Genomic DNA, 24,585 nt, shown 5'->3' on the forward strand with positions numbered 1-24,585 from the left:
GGCTGCATGGGCTGCTTTTTGCTGTACTTCGTGACAAAAAACAAAATATTGAATGAATATAGCGTGGATTATAATATAATAAACTGAGAGATTAAATCTGTCATGAACTATATTTCTAAATAAAAGCTTAAAAAAGTTATCTGTAGCAGGGTGGTGCAGTCGAGCACCCCGAGGCCACTGTAGTCTGTTTATAGCCTAATGTTAGTTTTTCAGTTCTTGCGTTTGCATATAAGATCCAAAAGTGCTCAACGTTGTATTTTCGTGTGAGGATTATTCGGCTGGACAAAACGTGTAAGTGTAATGAACTGTGTTTGAACACAGAGCCTATTATTCGCAATCTTCGAAAAGCCTATGGGAAAATCCCAGTGCTTAATTTGTGAATTGTGAGGTCCCGGAACAGATCGGGTTAACGGATCCAGCATGTTACCTGAGGATGTAGAGGTGGTATCGTCCGAAAGTGAAGCAGACGAAAGTGAAGAGGGTTGGGGAGTCGCGGAAGAAAGTGAAAGTAAACAGCGGATGGGGGGAGGAGGCGGTTGAGGGGGGGGATCAGTAAAATGAGGGTCCGGATCAGATTTCAGAGGTGCTGGATCCGGCACAAATTAAGCCCTATAATCCTATAGGGATTTCATCGAGGGAACCAGTTTTATGCTAGCATGATTAGCCTACATGGTGACGTTTGGGCTACTCGTCAGTTTGGGCTACTCATTAGAATTATGGGAATTATCAGCCCGACAAATTTTAAATGGAGGATCATTTTTTAGTTTTATGCCTTACCCTAATCTAAAAATACACATAAACACATTTAGATCATTTACTTTAATCATTGCTATAGGAATGTGTGTTTTTGCAGATTGTCTACAGCAGGGGTCACCAATCTCGGTCCTGGAGGGCCGGTGTCCCTGCAGGGTTTAGCTCCAACTTGCCTCAACACACCTGCCTGGATGATTTAAGTATACCTAGTAAGACCTTGATTAGCTTGTTCATGTGTGTTTGATTAGGGTTGGAGCTGAAATCTGCAGGACACCGGCCCTCCAGGAACAAGTTTGGTGACCCCTGGTCTACAGAACAAACCACTGTTATACAATGACTTGCCTGATTACCCTAACTTGCCTAATTAACCCAGTTAAGCCGTTAAATGTCACTATAAGCTAAAACTACAGCATTATATTCAAGAAATATCTTCTCTGTTAAACAGAAATTGGGGGTGGGCATGAACGGGCAGGGGCTAATAATTCTGGATAATAATTCTGACTTCAACTGTATATATAGTTCCCATTTGCATATATTGCAGATATATATAATTCTTAGCCTTGAACGCTGAACCATCTGCGCTCTTTGAAGTGTGTTTTGAGTATAGCAGTCTGTGCCAGAGTGGAGCTGATAGGGGCCTTGTGTAATCTCTAGAGAAATGTTCAGGGGCCGAAGGGAAAAGAGCCTTACCTGAGGGCCACAAGCTTCTGTACTTGTCTTTTTTTTCTCTTCCTCTCTCTCTCTCTCTCTCTCTCTCTCTCTCTCTCTGTTCCTGACTCTATCGCTGCGTCCCAATTCACATACTTATTAACCATTTTGAAGGATGCAAACAAATACAGTGGTCCCACCATATTTCCTGATTTACATTTTTAATTTCTATAGCTTCAGAGAATCCAAAAAGAGCCACATAATGATCAATAATGTTATGATAGCTGTTTTATCAAGAAGTTATGATTGAATTGCCTCTTGTTACAGTTATGAAATAGTTTAAACCCAGGCTCATTGTGGAAACGTAGTCTGGAGGACGTTTCTGGAGACCGCGGGATACGTCCCGGCGGGTACGTACGGCTGCAGTTTTTGTTTTCGCGAATCCGCGAGAGGCCGCTGTTGCGCACTTTTTCGCACCTCAGACGCCTCTCGCGAGAGCGGTTTGCGCCCGCGCTGTTCTCCCGCCGGAGGCCGCTGTCCGACTGACCGGATGATTGACTGCGCGACCGGCCGATCGGCTGACTCTCCCGACTCGCCTTCCTCCTTCCCTGAACCCAACCAATTTTACCGATCGACCCGCCCGCCTGCTCGCTTCCTTAAACTCGAGCAACAGTTTACAAAAGCCGTCCAAAAAAATAAAAGCCCAGATTTTCATTTATTTATTTTTTTCTACCACGTTTTCGGATTTCACCGCATTCTCAGCCTGTCACGAAACTAGTTCACTTAATTTTTGGGAGTCCTCTCTGCATCTCGAGCCTGCCGACGTACACGGTGAGCTGAGTGGACAAACGGGTTGCAGCAGGGAAGCCCTCATTAAGGAGGTAAGCCAAGCTCGAAAGGGAACAGCGTCACACCGCCCCGCAGCGTTCGCTTGAAAAAAATAAACACGGCCGTACGTACCCCCCGGGACGTATTCCGCTGTCTCCAAAAACGTCCGATTGATTTATCTAACTCTTAACAGCTGTTTTGGAACCAACATACTCGCCATAAGCAGGTTTTGGTTTAATCAACTGAGTGTTCAGGGTTTAGCAGATGGTAAGTTAACCCAGCTTTCTGGAAAACCCCCCTGTTTTGATTGTAGGTTTTTCTCCTCTAAGGGCTAATTGTGCGATTTCTGTCACCATCTTTTGGCGGAATGTCTGCCGTCTTTGCTCTGCATGACAGGCTAATGGATGCTGACAGGCTGAATCTCCGAAATGATAAATATTTAAAATAGGCACTATCCTTATAAATAAACTGCAAAGTTGCAATCTAAGCAACTACATTCTCACCTTAAAAAGCCTCAAAAGCACATTAATACATAAGGGTGAAGAGGCTGTATTTGCCCTGTTATTGCAGGATATCACACGGCTATAAGCCAATCGGATTTGAGAACCAGACAACTTGTTCAGCGTTTTTGACTTGTTTAGATTCATTCAAATTTAAAACAAGTAGATTATTTTGGAGTGGGTGAGGGTGGGTGGAATTGTTGAGGAGATATATTTAAATCTGATGCAGTTTTCAGAAAACAAAATGTAGTCTCAGTCTAATATTATTTGTTATATTATTTGTTTGTTTTTGTTTGTTTTGCTTTGCTTTGTTGTTTGCTTTTGTTTTATTTTTGTTTTGTTTTTTGCTCTGTTTTTATGTTTTGTTTTGTTTTTTGCTCCATTTTTTATGTTTTGTTTTGTTTTTGCTTTGCTTTTTTGCTTCGTTTTTATGTTTTGTTTTTGTTCTTGTTTTTTGTTTTGTTTTGTTTGTTTTTTGTTTTGTTTTGTTTTATGTTTTGTTTTATGTTTTGTTTTGTTTGTTTCTTTGTTTTGTTTTTTATGTTTTGCTTTGCTTTGGTTTTTTTGTTTTGCTTTGCTTTGCTTTGTTTGTTTTTTTGTTTTGTTTTTGTTTTGTTTTGTTTTGTTTTTTTGCTTTGCACTGTTTTATTTATTTTTATTTCTTTGCTTTGATTTGTTTTTTTGTTTTTTGCTTTGCTTTGTTTTTTGCTTCTGTTTTGTTTTGTTTCTTTGTTTTTTTTGTTTTGATTTGCTTTGCTTTTTTTTTGCTTTGCTATGCATTGTTTTATTTATTTATTTATTTTTGCTTTGCTTTGTTTTTTTGTTTTTTTTTTTTGCTTTGCTTTGTTTTTTGCTTTTTTTTTTGCTTTGTTTTTGTGTTTGTTTTTGTTAGTTTTTTGTGTTTTTTGCTTTGCTTTGCTTTGCTTTGCTTTGCTTTGGTTTTTTGTTTTGTTTTGTTTAGTTTAGTTTTTTTGTTTTTTGTCTTTTTTTTTTTGTTTTGCTTTGCAAATCTAAACAACTACATTCTCGCCTTAAAAAAGCCTCAAAAGGACATTATGTTGCCCAACAGCAGAAATATTTGTCAAACTGTAGTGAGTTTATTGATCTGCTGTCACTCTATGTGGGCGGAATAATACACAAGAGTGAAGAGGCTCTATGAGCCCTGTTATTGCAGGGTATTACACAGCTATAAGCCAATCGGATTAGAGAACCAGACAGAACTGTTGTGTTTATATATACAGTGTAACATCATGGATGTAATTTTTGATTAATCTATTGTTTTAATTATTGTCCTTGTTGAATAAAAGTATTGATTTCCTGCTTTACATTTTGGCATATAAAGGGGCCTGATGTTTTCCTCAGCACTAGTGTTTGTTTTCTCATTTCCTTTAAACTGAAAGCTCTTTTTTTTGCATCTTTTGAATCAATTAGTATTCCCTCCTCCGCTCTTGCAAATTGTGCTAACATGCTCTATTGATTCCTCCACGCTAATCTTTGTTCCTTTCACATATATACACTCTCATGCATATGCATGCAGAGGCGCTATTAATATTAATGCGTGATTACCATATTAATGCATAATATAAACGATCTACTCAGTGGTTTTCGGACAGATAAAAACAAATGGAAATATTCCGCAAACACCGAGCTCTAAAATAAAAGTCCAGCACTTTAATGAATGATACGAAATGAGCAGTTGTTGTCGTGTCATGCAGAGTTTCCCCAAACGCTCATTAGTTAAAGGGTGATTTAGTCTAAATCAGCTAAACAGAAATGAACAGTCAAACCGCAATTAGCAATTACGCTGTAGACAAATGTAAGCGGTAAATTTATGCGCCGCACTAAACGCCATTGAACATCGCAGCAGACGTTTAGGATGATTTTTATTCATAATCAGGCTCCAGTGGATCAACATTTGGAGCCTGTGGTTTTTCATGTTGTGTGTTTGCACAGTGTTGAAGGACTGATTGCTTTCCTCATAATGTAGATGTTTTAAAGGAGACCTATAAAGCAAAAATCACTTTAATAAGGGGTTTAAACACAGTTATGTGGCAACAGCCTGTGAATATATCCAGCTTCTAATGGTAAAAATGTATTAATTTTGTTGTTTATACTCAGACTTGATGTAAGCAGTCTGCAGAAACACTTTGATTGACATTCTCCCTTTGTACGTGTCATCAGAGGGGGGAAAGCTGCGCCCACTAGTGACCATTTCCCCCTCATTAGCATAGGACCTTTGACTTGTGTTTGAATCTGCCACTATGCTGACACAATGGCATTTGTAGCTCCGCCCTCTTTTATAAAAGCACAATCTCATTTGAATTTAAAGCGACAGTCACCAAAATGACACAGTTAGGATTAAAACCTAACAGGGTCAGTTTCATAGAGTTAGAAAACTTTATCTGTGTGGGATTTTGAGCTGAAACTTCACACACACACACACACACACACACACGCACACACACACACACACACTAGGGACATCAGAGACTTACTTTATCTTCTAAAAAGGGGCATGATTCAGTAGGTATTGTTTTAAAAAGGATGCAGACTCTACCGTTTACACATATTCTTAAAGCTGCGGAGATAGAGTTCGCTAACAAACTGTGTGTGTGTTGTTGTTTTTTTCAGCATACCGGAAGGACAATCGGACGGGCCAATTTCTTCAGGACGACTGCGGTCTCTGGAGGAACAGCTAAGCCGAGCCAAACAGAAGATCCAGAGTTTCCAGAGATTATCTGGAGAAGGTGGGATGATCAGGCCTCAAACTAATGATGTTCCTGTTCAGCGTTTTTGACTTGTTTAAGATTCATTCAAATGGAAAACTATTTGATTTTTGTTGTTGTTGTTGTTGTTTGGGGGGCAGATATATTTAAATTTGATGCATTTTTCAGATAACAACATTTAGTCTAATATCACTCAGTCTAATATCAATTGTTTATTTTATTTTATTTAATTTTATTTAATTTTATTTAATTTTATTTAATTTTATTTTATTTTATTTTATTTTATTTTATTTTATTTTATTTTATTTTATTTTATTTTATTTTATTTTATTTTATTTTATTAGGTTCATTCCACTGTGGCAATCCCTGATTAAAGAAGGAACTAAACCAGAAAAAATACTAATATTTGAATGATTTTAATTTATTTTATTTTATTTTATTTTATTTTATTTTATTTTATTTTATTTTATTTTATTTTATTTTATTTTATTTTATTTTATTTTATTTTATTTTATGAGGTTTATTCCACTGTGGCAATCCCTGATAAATAAAGAGAGAAAGCCGTAAAAAAATATACTAATAATTGGATGATTTTTATTTTATTTTATTGTATTTTATTTTGTTTTATTTTATTTTATTTTATTTTATTTTATTTTATTTTATTAGGTTCATTTCACTGTGGCGATCCCTGATTAAAGAAGGGACTAAACCAGAAAAAATACTAATATTTGAATGATTTTATTTTATTTTATTTTATTTTATTTTAATTTATTTTACTTTATTTTATTTTATTTTATTTTATTTTATTTTATTTTATTTTATTTTATTTTATTTTATTTTATTTTATGAGGTTTATTCCACTGTGGCGATCCCTGATTAATAAAGGGACTAAACCAGAAAAAATACTAATATTTGAATGATTTTATTTTATTTTATTTTATTTTATTTTATTTTGTTTTGTTTTATTTTATTTTATTTTATTTTATTTTATTTTATTTTATTTTATTATTTATTTTATTTTATTTTATTTTATTTCATTTTATTTTACTTTATTTTGTTTTATTTTATTTTATTTTATTTTATTTTATTTTATTTTATTTTATGAGGTTTATTCCACTGTGGCAATCCCTGATAAATGAAGAGAGAAAGCCGTAAAAAAATATACTAATAATTGGATGATTTTTATTTTATTTTATTTTATTTTATTTTATTTTATTTTATTTTATTTTATTTTATTTTATTTTATTTTATTTTATTTTATTTTATTTTATTTTATTTTATGAGGTTTATTCCACTGTGGCGATCCCTGATTAATAAAGAGACTAAGTCGGAAAAAAATACTAATAATTGGATGATTTTATTTTATGATTTATTTTATTTTATTTTATCCCTGATTAATAAAGACAACAATAAAACAAAGCTAGGGTCAGAACACGTGTAAACTATACCAGGGAAGGCTTAGTAATGTTACTTGGTTTAAACCAAACAAGACTCAGCAATGAGAGTGTCAAAGTGAGCTGTATGTATGTGTGTGTAACCGGTCTATGAGCAGCTTCAGTTGTGTAAGTCTGTGTACTCTTCCTGCTGCAACCTTGTTCTGGGAAACACTCATACACACTCATTCACATTTCACAGAAACTCATACACTATGGCCAAATAAGTTAATCAGTTCCCCTATTGCGCATCTGTTTTTCGACTTTGTGGGAAACTAGAGCACCCTAAGCAAACACACGCCAACACGGGGAGAACATGCAAACTCCACACTGAAATGCCAACTGACCCAGCTAGTACTCGAACCAGTGACCTTCTAGCCGTAAGACGACAGTGCTAACCACTGAGCCACCATGCACTGTGTTATTATTATTATTATTTAGTTGTTTTGCTTTATTACACATAATAAAATGTAGCTCTAAAAGTGCTGTCACACTCTCAAAATCACAACAGAATGAGTCCTTGTGTAGCTAGAGTTTAATGTTTGCACACGTTCGTCTCCATGTTTGTGTGTGTGTTCAAGCGTGTGTAATCATGGGTAAGGGACGGGTCAGGGTCATTGCTGGAGGATCTGCCAAAAATAACTATAACAGCATCATCAGAGGAACAGGGGTCACATACTGTATATAAGACCATCCTTAAAGAGCCTCTTTCTCTGGCTGTGATGTCTCCTCACATCATCTCCCGACCCTTATAGAAAGACAGACAGATGCTGTGTGTCTCTTTCAGGCTTTCTGCAGTAATGAGAGGACGAATCAGAGGATAAACCTGGACATCTGCTCACCTACACACAACCTGGCATCAAATCCAGGCCTCATAGTCACTGCACTTATTTAAAACCATTCATAACTAGACTTGAACAATATTTGAGAGATACAATTACCGGCCACTTTATTGGGTACACCTGTCTAACTGCTCGTTAACGCAAATTTCTAATCAGCCAAACACATGGCAGCAACTCAATGCATTTAGGCATGTAGACATGGTCAAGACGACCTGCTGCAGTTCAAACCGAATATCATAATGAAGAAGAAACGTGATTTAAGTGACTTTTATTGTGGCATGGTTGTTGGTGCCAGACGGGCTGGTCTGAGTATTTCAGAAACTGCTTATTGATTGGGATGTTCACGCACAACCATCTCTACACTGCAAAAAATGCTTTTCTTGCTTAGATTTTTTGTCCTGTTTCTAGTCTAAATATCTAAAATTTCTTATATCAAGAAGCATTTTCTAAACCAGCAAAACATATTGTCTTGTTTTGAGAAATAATATGCTAATATCAAGTGAGTTTTTCCTTAAAACAAGCAAAATAATCTGCCAATGGGGTAAGCAAATTAATCTTGTTTTTTCTTTTGACGTAAGATTATTTTGTTTACCCCATTGGCAGATTATTTTGCTTCTTTTAAGGAAAAACTCACCTAATATTGGCATATTACTTCTCAAAACAAAACACTATGTTTTGCTTGTCTAGAAAACTCTTCTTGATTTAGGAGTTTTTAGATATTTTGACTAGAAACATGACAAAAAATCTAAGTAAGAAAAGCATTTTTGCAGTGTTTAGGGTTTACAGAGAATGGTCTGAAAAAGAGGAAATATCCAGTGAGCGGCAGTTCTGTGGGCACAAATGCCTTGTTGATGCCAGAGGTCAGAGGAGAATGGCCAGACTGGTTCCAGCTGATAGAAAGGCAACAGTAACTCAAATGGGCACTCGATACAACTGAGGCAGAAGAGCATCTCTGAACACACAACACGTCCAACCTTGAGGCGGATGGGCTACAGAAGCAGTCGACCGCACCAGTTGCCTCTTCTGTCTTCTGTCTTGTATTATGTATATAATCTTTTAATATAGTGCACTCAGCAAAATATAAGAAATGTAAGGAAAGCTAATTGCTGAGTGCACTATATTATATGATTAAATATAAAATAATACACCAAAATATTATGCTGATGCAAATGCTGTCTGTGTGTGTGTGGTGTTTGGCAGATCCTCATTCAGGGTCGCCCGTCCTCCATAAATAAAACCCTGGACGAATTTCAGGAAAAGCAATGGATTCAGCTTATTACATAACAGAGAGATGAGTAAATATGGGACAGAATCTGGAGGAGAGAGAGAGACATCCACAGCTAATTCACCTCATTTATTTTTCAAATATTTATTTTCCCTTTTTTTTTTTTTTTTTTGCAATCTTCTTCTTTTCATTTTTTATTTTTAAATCAAACACAGAAAAATAATAGCTAAGTCAGCTTCATTCTTTAGCTAGACCAGCGATGTCAAACTCAATTCCTGAAGGGCTGCAGCCTTACACAGTTTAGTTCCAATCCTGCTCCAACACACTTAGCTGTAGGTGTCAAACAAGCCTGAAGGACTCAGTTAGTTTGATCAGGTGTGTTTAATTAGGGTTGGAACTAAACTGTGCAAAGCTGCGGCCCTCCAGGAATTGAGTGATCCCACAAAAAATACTATAGTCAATTATAGTAAAACCATAGTGTTTTTGTATCACACTCTAGTAAATAACTTGAATTGATATATTGTGGTAACAATTATAGCAATAGAAACAACCCAATAGTGTTTTCTACATCTGTATACAGTGTCTTGTCTCATCCTCTGTGTAAAACATGTGCTGGATAAGTTGGCGGTTCATTGTGCGTTGGCGACCCCTTATTACTACTAAGGGACTAAGCCAAAAAGAAAATGAATGAATGAACGATTTGTGTATGTATTAATTGTGTATTGGATTTGTATATTTTCGAATCCTGTTGTGGATGTATAAATTATATTTTGTAAATGCATTATTTTTGAGACTGATCTGGCTCCATACTGGATCTCTCTCTGTGTGTGTGTGTGTGTGTGTGTGTGTGTGTGTGTGTGTGTGTGTGTGTGTGTGTGTGTGTGTGTGTGTGTGTGTGTGTGTGTGTGTGTGTGTGTGTGTGTGTGTGTGTGTGTGTGTGTGTGTGTGTGTGTGTGTGTATGTGCGTGCGTGCGTGTGTGTGTGTGTGTGTGTGTGTATGTGCGTGCGTGCGTGTGTGTGTGTCAGCAGGTCCTGGTCGAGAACAGGAGGAGCTGAGGAGGAAGGTGGAGAACGGAGTGAGAGAGCTGTGGTATTTCATCCACAGTGAGATCCAGAAACTGAGTCACGTCAATCCTACTGACAGACAGAAACAGACTGATGCGTTACTGCAGGACCTGGGTCATCAGCAGAGGTCAGACACACACACACACACACACACACACACATATATATGTTACTAAAAGAGGACTATCGCTCTATGCAAGAGGTGATCTGGGTTTCTGCTCATTTTAAAGAAACAATAATCACGTTTAAAACATTTTCTATTAAGGCTTTTTCCTAATACAATGGATAAGATTGACATATAAACACATGCCAAGTGTGGACCTGAAGCTCTGAGTGGTGTCTTTCTATCCAACAGGGGATCTTCACAGACTGTGGTGACACTTTGTAAATATAAAAAAAAAAATCACCAAATGTAAACAACAAAATGTCACCAGAGGCCTTTTCATTTGATTTTAAAGCCTGGTTTATACTTCTGCGTCAAGTGACCGGCGTAACTCACAGCGCATGCAACGCGCGCAGCTTTGCATTTATACTTCTGCGCGCTGTCTCTGTTGGTCTGCATTAACACTTCCGAAACGCTAGTTGGCAGTGAGGTGTAAATGTTCCTCTGTGTCGAGTGTCTTCGCTTCTGTTTGGCTTTTCTGAACACTTCCGGTATGTACAAGTGACTCAAACTCACTCATTTTGGGCCAGGAACCGGCGGACGTGCAACAACTTTAACCATGAGGTAAACACAAAACAAAACTTTCCATCCGGAGCTCCTTCACGGGAATCCACACTTGTAAACAATCGCTCTAAACCCAACTATCACTGTGCTGTAAAATGATTAATTATAGTTTTACAGTGTTACAAAAATGGTGCTATATTGATGGCGTAACTGCAGCTGTATCCTATTTAGGCTACACAAAACAGAAACATGATTAAAATACATGAAACCATGATTTCAGAGTATTTGTACAAGTCGGGATTCAAACCCGAGACGTCAATCGAAGCACAGTATCAGAGTGCACACACACAGTCCACTAGGCCATATGAAACGGGATTTTCCTTGACCTTGGCAGCCAAATGAAGATTCGCCATGTCTCGAAACGCTTTTAAGCTGATCCATGCTTTTAATCGCTTTAGTCACGTGACCAGGTGTTTCGAAACACTTTAGTCACGTGACTTGGGTGCTTCGGATCATGCTTTGGTGCAGTGTTTCGAAACATGTGCGCTTCGGGAGCTCGACACTGTGTCGAAACTTCAGTTTCACGTCAGCCATCCCTAAATTTTAATCCGAACCCACAGTAGATAAAAACTGCAGTTAATACTTACATAAAAAACAACATGAAGATATTTGAATATTTGTAACCACCTATGAGGAATATGGGGGTCACTGGCATTATTTTGGCGGTCGCTGGCTAAAAAGTTTGGGAACCCCTGAGTTAACTTAATTCCTTGATGTTGTCCTAACACGAATCAATTGCGTGGAACCCAGCATTTTTCACAGTGTTGTGTGTGCACGTGTGTCTGATGTTTGGTCATTATGAAACAGCTCCAGACACTAATATAGTGGCGTAATACAAATATAGCAGCACTTAATTTTGAATTATCACCGGCCAGACTAATTACAGACAGAGAAGCTGTCAATAGCTCATTATCTCTCATCTCCCAGACGGTCCATCAGCACATTCGCACCTCTGTTTGTCTGTTTTGACAGAGAGCAACGCTCGATACACATTTAACACTCCCTCAGGAACTGATCCAGTCATAATTAAACTCCTCATAAACGCAGCATATGCTCATGTCTGTCAGTCAGCACATCACACTGTGAAAAATCATCCTCACGTTAGGTTTTTGCATTGTTTTCTATTAAAACATTTCATAATTCTGAAGCAAGACATTTGCTTGAGAAGCAAACTAACTAAGATATTTAGCGGGATAAACAAACAATAAACATCATAGACAACATGTCAAAATACAATCAAATTTATAAACCATATAATTGTAAAGCACCAAAACATATTCAGGCTCTGAATAACACATGCAGTCAGATGTACATTATTTTAAGATATAGTTAATTTTTATCTAATACAAATCATAATAGTATATACTACTTTTAGGGTGCTTTCACACCTATAGATTAATAGTAATAATAATAATAATAATTCCTTACATTTATACATCACTTTTCTGGGCACTCAAAGCGCTTTACACAGTGGGGGGAATCTCCTCATCCACCACCAGTGTGCAGCATCCACCTGGATGACTCGACGGCAGCCATTTTGCGCCAGACCGCACACCACACACCAGCTGATTGGTGGAGAGGAAACAGAGTGATGAAGACAATTATGATATGGTAAGGGGTTAGGAGGCCATGATGGACAGAGGCCAGTGAGCAGATTTGGCCAGGATGCCGGGGTTAAACCCCTACTCTTTTTTTGAAGGACATCCTGGGATTTTTAACAACCACACAGAGTCAGGACCTCGGTTTAACGTCTCATCCGAAAGACGGCGCTCACTGAGCGGTATAGAGTCCCCGTCACTATACTGAGGCATTAGGACTCACACAGACTGCAGGTTGGGCGCCCCCCGCTGGCCTCACTAACACCACTTCCTGCAGCAACCTAGCTTTCCCATGTGGTCTCCCATCCAGGTACTGACCGGGCGCAGCCCTGCTGTTCCGAAACAAGGTTTAAAATAGTTAAAATGTTGCTTTTTGGTCTTGATGCGACTAGCTTTCACACGGTAAAGTTTCCCAAACGCATCAAAATAGTTAAAGCAGTTAATAGTTTTACTTAATAGTTCATAGTTAAAGAAGGAGAATGACCCAAAGCATACAGCAAAAACAACCAAAGACTTTTTGAAGGGAAAGAAGTGAGCATGAGCATGCATTTCACTTGCTAAAGACAAAACTAAAGGGGAAATGATCCAATAACAAGCAGGAACCGAAGAGAGTTGCAGTAAAGGACTTGTTTTAGTCATTTTGGTGTGTTTAGAAACTTTACCTTGTGAAAACGAATGACGCCAAGAACAAAAAGCAACGTTGTAACAATTTGAATCCCTGTTTCAGAACAAAGCAATTGATCTACAGGTGTGAAAGCACGCTGATTATACCGACATTCACAGAGCAAGTACCTTAACATTGACAGCTAAACAATAAATGTAATTTATGCAATAAAAATCCATTCCTGGAACTTCATTCCTTCATGTTGTTCATGTGTACATGTTTGTGTGTGTTCAGAGCAATCATGACGGATCTGCATGAGCTGGCTCAGGCTGATGGAGCAGGCGAATGGAGAGATAAAGAGGCCAGAGATCTGTCCATCCTCGTGCAGAACAGAATTTCCTTCCTGCAGGTACAGCAGCTCCACTCCTCTCAAACACTGGAGGAAAAAAACAGCTATATTCAGAAATATTATTGCTGTTTCAAATAACAGTTATTGATATAAATACTTTATTTAACACTTTTTCCAGAAAAAAAAAAAAATCACATTAAAACCAGTTATCGGGTCAGTGACGTCATCGACTTTGGCTTTAAGATTTAAAAGGCTAGCATTGCACCAGACCCCCTTAAGTGGTGTTGTTTGAAAGTGTAGGATCTATATTTTTTGCACATATGCATCACTTTGGTTTTTATTCTACTGTACAAAAGTTATTTACACTTAAATACACAGTATTTTGGATACCCGAGCTGGGTTTTGAACATTGGTTCATTTTCATATGGTTCATATATGACACATGTATAAGTTATAGCTCAAATGAAAGCTCTTGCTGGTGGTCATATGGTTCTAGCGTTCTTTTTACTGAATTATATTCACATATCAAACAGTTGCCGAATGAGTCGCAGTGTTTCCATGGTGCAGAAGTGAAAACAATACATTTATGATCAATAAGCAGCCCCAGATAGCACAGACAGCTGTCATCATTCACCTTATGCTCTGTGCTTCAGGGCCATTTCTCCTCTGTTTTTGAGGTGATGTGCATAAGTAATCCTTTTATATGTCTGGCGTGGTCCAAACACAGTGAATTATGTTTGATCAAACTAAAGAATAGTGAAATATGAAAACAATGATCGATCCCTGGGGCTTGTACAGCACCTCTCATCAGTTGGAATACAGTAACTTTTGCATAGATTATGGTGGAGACCTTTTTCTTTTTTCCTATGATTACAGACATGTGCAGGAACCACCAAAATTAATTACAGCACCCTAGACCACACAGAACCTAAAAGGTTACACTTTCAAATTTGAGTTTATAAAAAAAGCTCCTCTTTTATTTAGGTGTTTATTACAACACAGACAACACATACAGATATTTTAAACACTTTCAATGGTGTTTTATGAAAATTCAAAGGGTTTTCTTTAAAATGATACCAAATTTTTGCATTTACACCTCTGCATGTGGATTTGGAAAGCCTTTAAATTTTGTAAGAAAAGTCCCAAAATAGTTTAACTGGTTAAAATACTAAAGTAACTACTGATACTGTTTTTGAGTTTGATTTTCTGCTAATTAAAATCAAAGCGTAAGATCAAGTGAAGTCATTTAGTGATTGGTTGAACTTTTTTCATCCTATATTCAAAGTTGTCGCAGATACTTGCAGGATCATTTAAATCTCCATCATGCACAATTTTGTTATCTGAAATGAAGCACCGATTTGTCAAATGGAATCATCAAAGATCCTCTTCATTTAGCATGAGATCAATGAAGCTGCTAATTAGAGATGTGGGAAATACAGGGATGAATGTGTCCAGAACCTATTATATGAAGTGAATCCAGCTGTAAACAAAAGACCACAATTCACCATTGTTTTATTTGGAGATCAGAAAGACTCAAGCTTGGATAAAGTCTTTAATGTTTTACTGTTTTATGTCTTGCTTAAATCATATTAGACAATGTTGTATTATAAAGTATATTATAAAAAGGATAACGTATTTAGGTTCATTGTTGAGTTGTTTGGTTAGGTTAGGTGGATGGGTGATAGGTAAGTTTTCTTTAGGTATGGATAGTTATTTAGGCAGTTGGATGGATGGATGGATGGATGGATGGATGGAAGGATGAAAGGATATACAGGTGAATGTGTGAATGGGTAGACAGACAAATGGATGGACAGATGGATGGAAGGATGAATAAATGGACAAATGAAAAAATTTATGTATAGACAGATAGATGGATGGATGGATGGATGGATGGATGGATGGATGGATGGATGGATGGATGGATGGATGGATGAATGGACAGACAAATGAAAGGATGGAGGGATGAACAAAAAGATAAATGGACGGACAAATGTATGTATGTATGTATGTATGTATGGGATGGGTGGATGGATGGATGGATGGATGGATGGATGGATGGATGGATGGACAGTTAGGTGGTATGGACAGTTAGTTGGATGATGGGTTGGTTGGAATCATGAATGGATGGACAGATGAATGTATGAATAGACAGACGGATGGATGGATAGATGGATGGATGAATGAATGGACAGATGGAAAATGGATGGATAGACTGATGGACGAATGGACAATTGAATGGATAGACGGATGGATGGATGAACAGATGAATGTATGGATGGATGGATGGATTGATTGATGTATGTATGTATGTATGTTTGGATGGATGGATGTATGGATGGATGGATGGATGGATGGGCGGGTGAATGTATGAATGGGAAGACAGATGAATGGATTTGTTAGTTAGTTGGACAGATGGAAAATGGATGTGTTATGGATGGATGGATGGATGGACGGACAAATGAAAGGATGGATGGATGAACAATGAGATGAATGAATGGATAGATGGGTGGATAGATGTACGAAAGGACAGTTAGGTGGTATGGAAAGTTATTTAGGCAGGTAGTAGGGTGATGGGTTGGTCGGATGCATGGATGGATGGACAGACGGATGGATAGATGAAAAGAAGGATGAATGAATGGACAGATGGAAAAATGGATGGATAGACTGATGGATGGACAACTGAATGGATGAACAGATGAATGGAAGGATGGACACAAAGATGGATGGATGGATGGATGGATGTACTGATGGACAGTTAGTTTAATGGATGGATAGATGGATGAAGGGACAGACAGATGAATGAATGGATGGACAGATGGATGAATGAACAGATAGACAAAGACGATGAAAAAGAAGACAGATGGATGGATGTACTGACCGATAGTAAGGTGGTATGGACATGTAAGTCGGTTAATGTACTGGATGAATAAATGAATTGATGGATTGATGGACGAATAAAGGGAAAAAAACAGATGAAGAGATGAATGAACAGATGGATGGACAAATGGATGAATTGATGACTGGGTGGATGAATGGGCAAATGAATGGACAAGTGGACAGACGAAGAGAAGGACGGATGAACGGACAAATGGACGATTGAATGGATGGGTGGGTGGATGGATGGATGGATGGATGGATAGAAGGCATGAATGAACAGACATGGCTGGCTGGATGGATAGATGGATGGATGAAATAGTGAATGGGGGAAGGGATTAATGGACGGATAGATGGATGGATGAACGACTGGACAGATGAATGGACAAACAAAAGGACAAATGAATGAATGCATGAATGAACAGACAAACTGATGGAGAGATGAATGAAAAAATGGATGGATGGATGGATGGATGGATGGATGGATTGATGAATGGATGAAATAGTGAATGGGGGAAGGGATTAATGGACGGATAGATGGATGGATGAACGACTGGACAGATGAATGGACAAACAAAAGGACAAATGAATGACTGCATGAATGAACAGACAAACTGATGGAGAGATGAATGAAAAAATGGATGGATGGATGGATGGATGGATTGATGAATGGATGGATGGATGGATGGAAAGATGGACAGACGGAGGGGCAGTTGGATGAATAGACAGGCGGATGGATGGATGGATGGATGGATGGATGGACAGATGGGTGGTACTGTATGGACAGTTAGTTAGGCAGTTAGGATGATGGGTTGGATGCATGGATGGATGGACAGATGAATGTATGAATGGATAGACAGATGTATGGATGGATAGATAAATATATAGAAGGATGAATGAATGGACAGATGGAAAAATGGATGGATAGGCTGATGGGTGGAAGGATAATTAAATGGATGGACATAAGGATGGACACAAAGACAAATGGATGGATGGATTGATGAATGGATGGATGGATGAAAGAATAAATAGATAGATGAGTAGTCTTTGATGTTGATATGACAATAAACAATAGATGGTTGGTTGGTTGGTTGGTTGGTTGGTTGGTTGGTCGGTCGGTTGGTTGGTTGGTTGGTTGGTTGGTTGGTTGGTTGGTTGGTTGGTTGGTTGATTGATTAGGTAAATGAGAGGTCGTATAGACGGTTGATTAGTTTTCATTTGTTATTTAAGCTGACAAATCACAGCTTGGTCTATTTCTGTATGAATCTGCTAGTCATTGAGCATCATTATGCATATCAAACAGTGTGTGATCTGTGATGTCTGTGTATTCTCCGCTGTGGAGTATTTCAGTGGTGTCTGGGACTCTGCTTTCTGCTACAGCAGCACTTTGAGAGTTTTGTGAAATGGGAGTGCTTCATGATCTGCTGCCATTGCAAACTCTCTGCCAACACTATTGAATTTGAATTAAGAGTGAAATCTATATAGCCTCACTCAAAAAAAAAAAAAGGCCAGACGTAAAGAGGCCACCACACAATTTGATTATGGTAACTCATTTCCTTTAATGGCACAATAAAAAACCAAAAAGCTTTTCTGAAAGGACATAATGGGAGCTCTATCTCCTGCTAGACACACAGAATTAGTTCATCCCTTGCAAATATGAATCATGATAATCATAATTCTTGACCGAATGCATTATTTAAACTGCCATACAAATGTTTGAGGTGTATACATTGTCATTTTTAAAGAAAGGTGCATTTATTTTGTTAGAAAAAACTTAATTTAATTTTTTTTAAAGTACAGTAATATTTAAAAATGTGAAGCAAACGTAAATTTTCAGCATCATTTCTCTAGTCTTCAGTCTTTTTAACATATTTTATTTATTATTTTAAGTACACAAACCGTAGTGATACTAAATCTATATTTTTAGCTTTGTCTGTGTTTGTTAATGTATTTATTGTACTGTATTTGTGCTATACATATTCAAGTTAAAAAGATTTCCTAATTTCAAATGCATATATGTACTGTATATTTTGTTCTTCATATTTTATTTTATTTATAACAACAATAATGTTGTTGTTATTATTATTATTATTGTTATTATTATTATAAAAATATTGATTATTTATTATTATTTATAAATTTAATTATATATATATATATATATATATAATATTTTACTTTTATGTGCTATGTGTTATTGATAATAATAATAATAAATAATAATAATATTAATAATAACAGTAGTAGTAGTAGTGATAATAATAATAATAATAATAATAATAATAATAATAATAATAATAATAAATAATAATATTATTATTATTAATAACAGTAGTAGTAGTGATAATAATAATATTTTTTAATTATTATTATTTAATTTACTTATTAGTTTATTTATAAATAATATTTTACTTTCATGTTCTATCTGTTATATTCATAATAATTACAAAAATATTTTCAATAAATAATTAATATTCATTCATTCATTTTCTTTTCTGCTTAGTCCCTTAATTAATCTGGGGACGCCACAGTAGAATGAACCGCCAACTTATCCAGCACATGTCTTCAGTCTGTGGGGGAAACTGGAGCACCTGGAGGAAACCCACTCAAACTCGATCTTGCTGGTTCGAGCCTCGGCTGGCTCAGTTGGCGTTTCTGTGTGGAGTTTGCATGTTCTCCCTGCATTTGCGTGGGTTTCCTCCGGGTGCTCCGGTTTCCCCACAGTCCAAAGACATGCGGCACAGGTGAAGTGGATAGGCTAAATTGTCCATAGTTTATGAGTGTGTATGGTTGTGCTGGATAAGTTGGCAGTTCAGTCGCTGTGGCGACCCTGAATTAACAAAGGGACTAAGCCGAAAAGAAAATGAATGAATGAATTATTATTATTGTTATTATTATTATTATTATTATTATTATTGTTATTATTATTATTATTATTATTAAATGTAAAGCCCTTTTTGTGTTGTCATTTCTCCTGTTGTTCTGCATCAGAACCCGCAGGACTGCAGTAAAGCTCGTAAGTTGGTGTGCAACATAAACAAAGGCTGTGGATACGGCTGTCAGCTCCATCACGTGGTTTACTGCTTCATGATCGCGTACGGGACACAGAGAGTCCTGATCCTGGAATCCCACAACTGGCGCTATGCTCCGAAGGGCTGGGAGACGGTTTTCAAAGCCGTCAGCGAAACCTGCACCGACCGATCCGGAGCCACAACTGGACACTGGTCAGGTGAGAAACAATAATGATGGATTCAGATCTGTGACTGCTGCTTTCCTAAAGTTGTTTCAGAAGTTCCTCTATAGTCCTTTCTTTTGTGACAGACAGTTGAAGGCAAAACTCTTAGCCGTCAATTCATTTACTCCTTTTCCTTAGGGTTAGCCTCTATTTCAGAGGTTGGCACAACGGATTTAACCACCAACTATTCCAGCATATGTTTTACGCATTGGATGCCCCCTTCCAGCCGCAATCCACTACTGGGAAACACCTGTACACACTAATTCACACAGTAACACACACTACAGCCAATTTAGTTTATTCAGTTTACCTATAGCGCATGTGTTTGGACTGTGGGGAAAACCGGAGCACCCGATGGAAACCCACGCCAACATATAGAGAACATGCTAACTCCATATAAAAATGCACATGGCCCAGATAAAACTCGAACCAGCAACTTTCTTGCTGTGAGGTGACAATGCTAACCACTAAGCCACCATGTTGCCATGTATGCAGGTGTTCCTCATTAACCAGTTAAACTCTGCGGACCCGGTACCGGGTCCGTGACGTCATCGACTTTGGCTTTAAGATTTAAAGGGCTAGCATTGCACCAGACCCCCTTAAGTGGTGTCGTTTGAAAGTGTAGGATCTATATTTTTTGCACATATGCATCACTTTGGTTTTTATTCTACTGTACAAAAGTTATTTACACTTAAATACACAGTATTTTGGATACCCGAGCTGGGTATTGAACATTGGTTCATTTCCATATTGTTCATATATGACACATGTACAAGTTATAGCTCAAATGAAAGCTCTTGCCGGTACTCATGTGGTTCTAGCGTTCTTTTTACTGAATTATATTCACATATCAAACAGTTGTCGAATGAATCTCAGTGTTTCCATGGCGCAGAAGTGAAAACAATACATTTTTGATCAATAAGCAGCCCCAGATAGCACAGACAGCCGTCATCTCTTACCTTATGCTGTGCGCTTCAGGGCCATTTCTCCTCTGTTTTTGAGGTGATGTGCATAAGTAATCCTTTTATATGTCTGACGTGCTCCAAACACAGTGAATTATGTTTGATCAAACAAAAGAAAAATGAAATATGAAAACAATGATCGCTCCCTGTGGCTTGTACAGCACCTCTCATTAGTTGGAATACAATAACTTTTGCATAGATTATGGTGGAGACATTTCTCTTTTTACCTATGATTACAGACATGTGCAGGAACCACCAAAATTAATTACAGCACTCTACACCACACAGAGCCTAAAAGGTACACTTTCAAATTATAGTTTATAAAAACAAAAATACAAAAACCGCCTCTTTTATTTAGGTGTTTATTATAACACAGACAACACATACAGTTATTTTAAACACTTTCAATGGTGTTTTATGAAAATTTAAAGGGTTTTCTTCAATGATGCCAAATGTTTGCATTTACACATCTGCATGTGGATTTAGGAAGCTTTTAAAATTAGGCGGAATCCAGGCGGAAATCCCCTAAATAACAGCAGAGTTAAACTGGTTCACATCTGTTTGTCTGTCTTCTGTTAAACTGCCTTGATTTAATTGTTTCTTTCTTTCCTCATGATGAATTTGAATCCATTTGTTTTTACATGAACTTCACTCGTTCTAGATTTCAATTATTTTTTTAATTAACTTCATGATCCGACTGTAATTAGTTTTCTTTAACATGACATTTAAAAAAAACTCTTAACTACTATCTTTGGCTTGTTTTCCAGTACAATCATCCTGGCGCTCTTAAATCAGATTTACTTTAAAAGCAAAACAACTCCAGATATCTAGTCTTGTTTTCTGACAATGTATTAAAAGGAATTGACTTTGTTTCTAAAATCAATATTATATATCTGCTAACTGAGTTTAAAAACTGTCATGTTTTACTTTTAAATGAGGTTTTAGTATTGTTTTTTATTTTCTTTATTCATTGTTTTACCCATGGCGTCACAGTGGCGCAGTGAGTAGTACGATCAACTCACAGCAAGAAGGTCTGTGGTTTGAGCCCGGCTGAGCCAGTTAGCATTTCTGTTTGGAGTTTGCATGTTCTTCCCATTCGCGTGGGTTTCCTTTGGGTGCTCCGGTTTCCCCCACAGTCCAAACACATGAGCTATAGGGGAATTGGGTAAGCTAAATTGGCCGTAGTGTATGAGTGTGTGTGAATGAGTGTGTGTGTGTGTGGATGTTTTCCAGTAATAGGCTGCAGCTGGAAGGGCATCCACTGCGTAAAACATATGCTGGATAAGTTGGCGGTTCATTCTGCTGTGGCGACACCAAATTAATAAAGGGACTAAGCCGAAAAAAAATGAATGAATGAATGTTTTGTCCATTAGGCAGATATTAATTTTTAGTTTTAAGTAGAAACTCTTACTGCTGAAAACTATTTATATATATATATATATATATATATATATATATATATATATATATATATATATATATATATATATATATATATATATATATATAGTGTTTGCTTGTCAAAAATATGAATCTGAATTTAATAATGCACAGATATATATGTACACATATGTGTACACTCACCGGCCACTTTATTAGGTACACCTGTCCAGCTGCTCGTTAACACACATTTCTAATCAGCCAATCACATGGCAGCAACTCAATGCATTTAGGCATGTAGACATGGTCAAGACGATCTGCTGCAGTTCAAACTGAACATTAGAATGAGGCAGAAAGGTGATTTAGAAAAGTTGACTTTGAACGTGGCATGGTTGTTGGTGCCAGGCGAGCTGGTCTGAGTATTTCAGAAACTGCTGATCTACTGGGATTTTGCACGCACAACCATCTCTAGGGTTTACAGAGAAGATCTGAAAAAGAGTAAATATCCAGTGAGCGGCAGTTCTGTGAGCGCAAATGCCTTGTTCAGAGGAGAATGGCCAGACTGCAGACTATCCAAAAAAATATAGCTTAAAGGGGCTAATAATTTTGACCTTAAAATGGTGATTTAAAACTTTAAAACTGCTTTTTATCAAGCCGAAATAAGACAAATAAGACTTTCTCCAGAAGAAAAAATATTATCAGACACACTGTGAAAATCCCTTGCTCTGTTAAACATCATTTAGGAAATATTTGTAAAAAAATAAAAAATAAATAAATATTAAGGGGGCAAATAATTCTGACTTCAACTTTACAGAGTGAGAATGTCAATCAAAGTGTTTCTGCAGACTGTTTTTATCAAGTCTGATTATAAAACATAAAATTAATACATTGGTACTATTAAAAGCTGGATATTTTCACACACTGCTGCCAAACAACTGTTTAAACCCCTTAAAAAAGTGATATGCATAATAAGCATAATAATAATAAGTGCATAATAAGCCTCCTTTAATTCTGACCTTAAACAACTTGTTTAGGAAATGCTTCTCGATTTAAGAGTTTTTCGATATTTTTTCTAGAATCAAGACAAAAGTAAGTAAAAAAGCAGTGTATAAACCAAAAAAGTCTCGCTGTGCTGAGCTAAAGTAAAACTCAAAGTCTGCTTCTCCAATGCACGCAAAGCTAAACGGACAAAGTGAGAAACTCAAGATGCTTATTTAAGTGTAATGAGGACATGTGGAAAATTTCCTCTCCTCTTTGTGTCCTAATTATTGCAGCCAAAAGATCTGTTGTGGGAATAGATTATCAGAGGATTCGCGTCAAAACCCATTCCAGCCGGCAGGGAAGAAAAAGAGCAGAAGAAAAAAGAGAGAGAGAGTTGCATAAGCCCAGGAATGGCTGGGGAGTCTCGCTTAAATATTTCATGCTTTACCTAATTAAAATTGCAGGCGTTCTCCGATGGCATGTGCACTTGCTCGTAGAAGGCCGCTGTTGTTTTTTTGATAATTGTTGGGGAGAGTTTTTAATGAGCTGCTTGTCAGTTCGTTTGTGGTCGTGAACGTCAAAGTGGCGTTTTTTTTAACGCTCATAATTAGCAGAGCTGTTGTAACTTGTTTTTTAACAAACGATTCAAACAAACTTTCCGTGCAACATGTTCTGTCTGGGTTAATTTGCGGGTTGTGCTTTTTTTTTTTACGTTCTTGTAAGTTAAATTGAGCCGTTTTGTACTGTACCACATGTGAGAGAATGAAACTTGCACAACAAATAAAAACCATACTTGATTTTCTTCAGGGGTGGAGATTTAGCATGGACGGAGGGGACGCATCCCCACCAATGTCCATCACCTATTGAAATGTCCCCACCAATAATTTACAGTTTTTCTCAGTCGCTTTGGTGCATTTCTCACTACACTATTTACATTTGCACAACAGTTAATGCATTTCTCAAAACAATTAGTGCAAACTGCAAAACCTAGCTGATAACCTGCAAAAGCGCATCACATGCTCAAAATGGACAGTTCATTCCTCAAAAGCAAGTGTTCATGTCAATCAAAGTGTCAGTATCATCAAAATGAAAAGTCCTGACACCATTGTTTATGAACAAGATATTCAAATGGCTTTGTCATGTTTTCATTATGACAGTTTACTCTTTACATTTTTTCAATGCAAAAAAAAGTCAGATTTTGGTGACACTTCCTGAAAATACTCAAGTCAGCACTGTATACTATTTGCACAGACTTTTGAAAACTACAGTAAAGTGAGACATCACTGCATTTAGTGAGGTATCTGAGTACAAGACACTGAATATGTATGTTTCACATTTTTACTGCATTTGCTCTTTGCAATCCTAATTTACTCACAGCATTGTGCAAAATAATTAACACACGCATATTTACAACGAACATGAACTCCCTTTAGGTAGAGCTGTGCACAACTGTAAACAATATTGCAGTACATATTTGAACTGAACCTACAACACACACAGGTCTGTAAATCATTCATCAAATTGTTCAATTTTAAAGACATTTTTAGGAAAATAAAGATTTAAATTTGTTTTATAAAATTTGTTTGACAGATTTTGACATCTAGTTCACCATCTTTGTATGTAATGACTCCAGTAATGACTGTTAGTTTTATATGGAATGACTATTCAGCATTTACAAGTTTAGTTCATTTTGACTGACATGACATAAGCAAATGATAATGTTATAAACAGCAGGGAGTTGTATGAAAGCAATTGAGGCTTGTCCAAAAGCATTTGCAATTTGCTGAAAGGAATGAGAAACTGCTACTAGGATGTGCACAAATGACTAATTGTTTTGAAAAATGCATGACCTGTT

At 37.0% G+C, this 24,585-nt stretch overlaps 2 protein-coding genes across 12 annotated transcripts in view; one reads left to right on the top strand and one right to left on the bottom strand.

The window, feature by feature from the left end:
• fut8b (fucosyltransferase 8b (alpha (1,6) fucosyltransferase)) overlaps positions 1-24,585 on the top strand; it is a 220,489-nt gene that overhangs the window by 135,287 nt on the left and 60,617 nt on the right. For all 11 annotated transcript variants that reach the window (XM_087298833.1, XM_087298832.1, XM_087298839.1 and 8 more), the window contains 4 exons: positions 5,361-5,476; positions 9,985-10,147; positions 13,244-13,358; positions 19,164-19,401. In XM_087298833.1, coding sequence (XP_087154959.1) covers positions 5,361-5,476; positions 9,985-10,147; positions 13,244-13,358; positions 19,164-19,401 — 632 coding nt within the window. The remainder of the gene's footprint in view (positions 1-5,360; positions 5,477-9,984; positions 10,148-13,243; positions 13,359-19,163; positions 19,402-24,585) is intronic.
• LOC147832349 (uncharacterized) overlaps positions 11,859-24,585 on the bottom strand; it is a 32,963-nt gene continuing 20,236 nt past the window's right edge. The window contains exon 15 of the mRNA XM_087299008.1: positions 11,859-13,385. Coding sequence (XP_087155134.1) covers positions 13,379-13,385 — 7 coding nt within the window. The 3' untranslated portion in view covers positions 11,859-13,378. The remainder of the gene's footprint in view (positions 13,386-24,585) is intronic.

This window comes from Danio rerio, chromosome 20 (assembly GCF_052040795.2).
Source record: "Danio rerio strain M-AB ecotype USA chromosome 20, GRCz13ab, whole genome shotgun sequence".
NCBI lineage: Eukaryota > Metazoa > Chordata > Actinopteri > Cypriniformes > Danionidae > Danio > Danio rerio.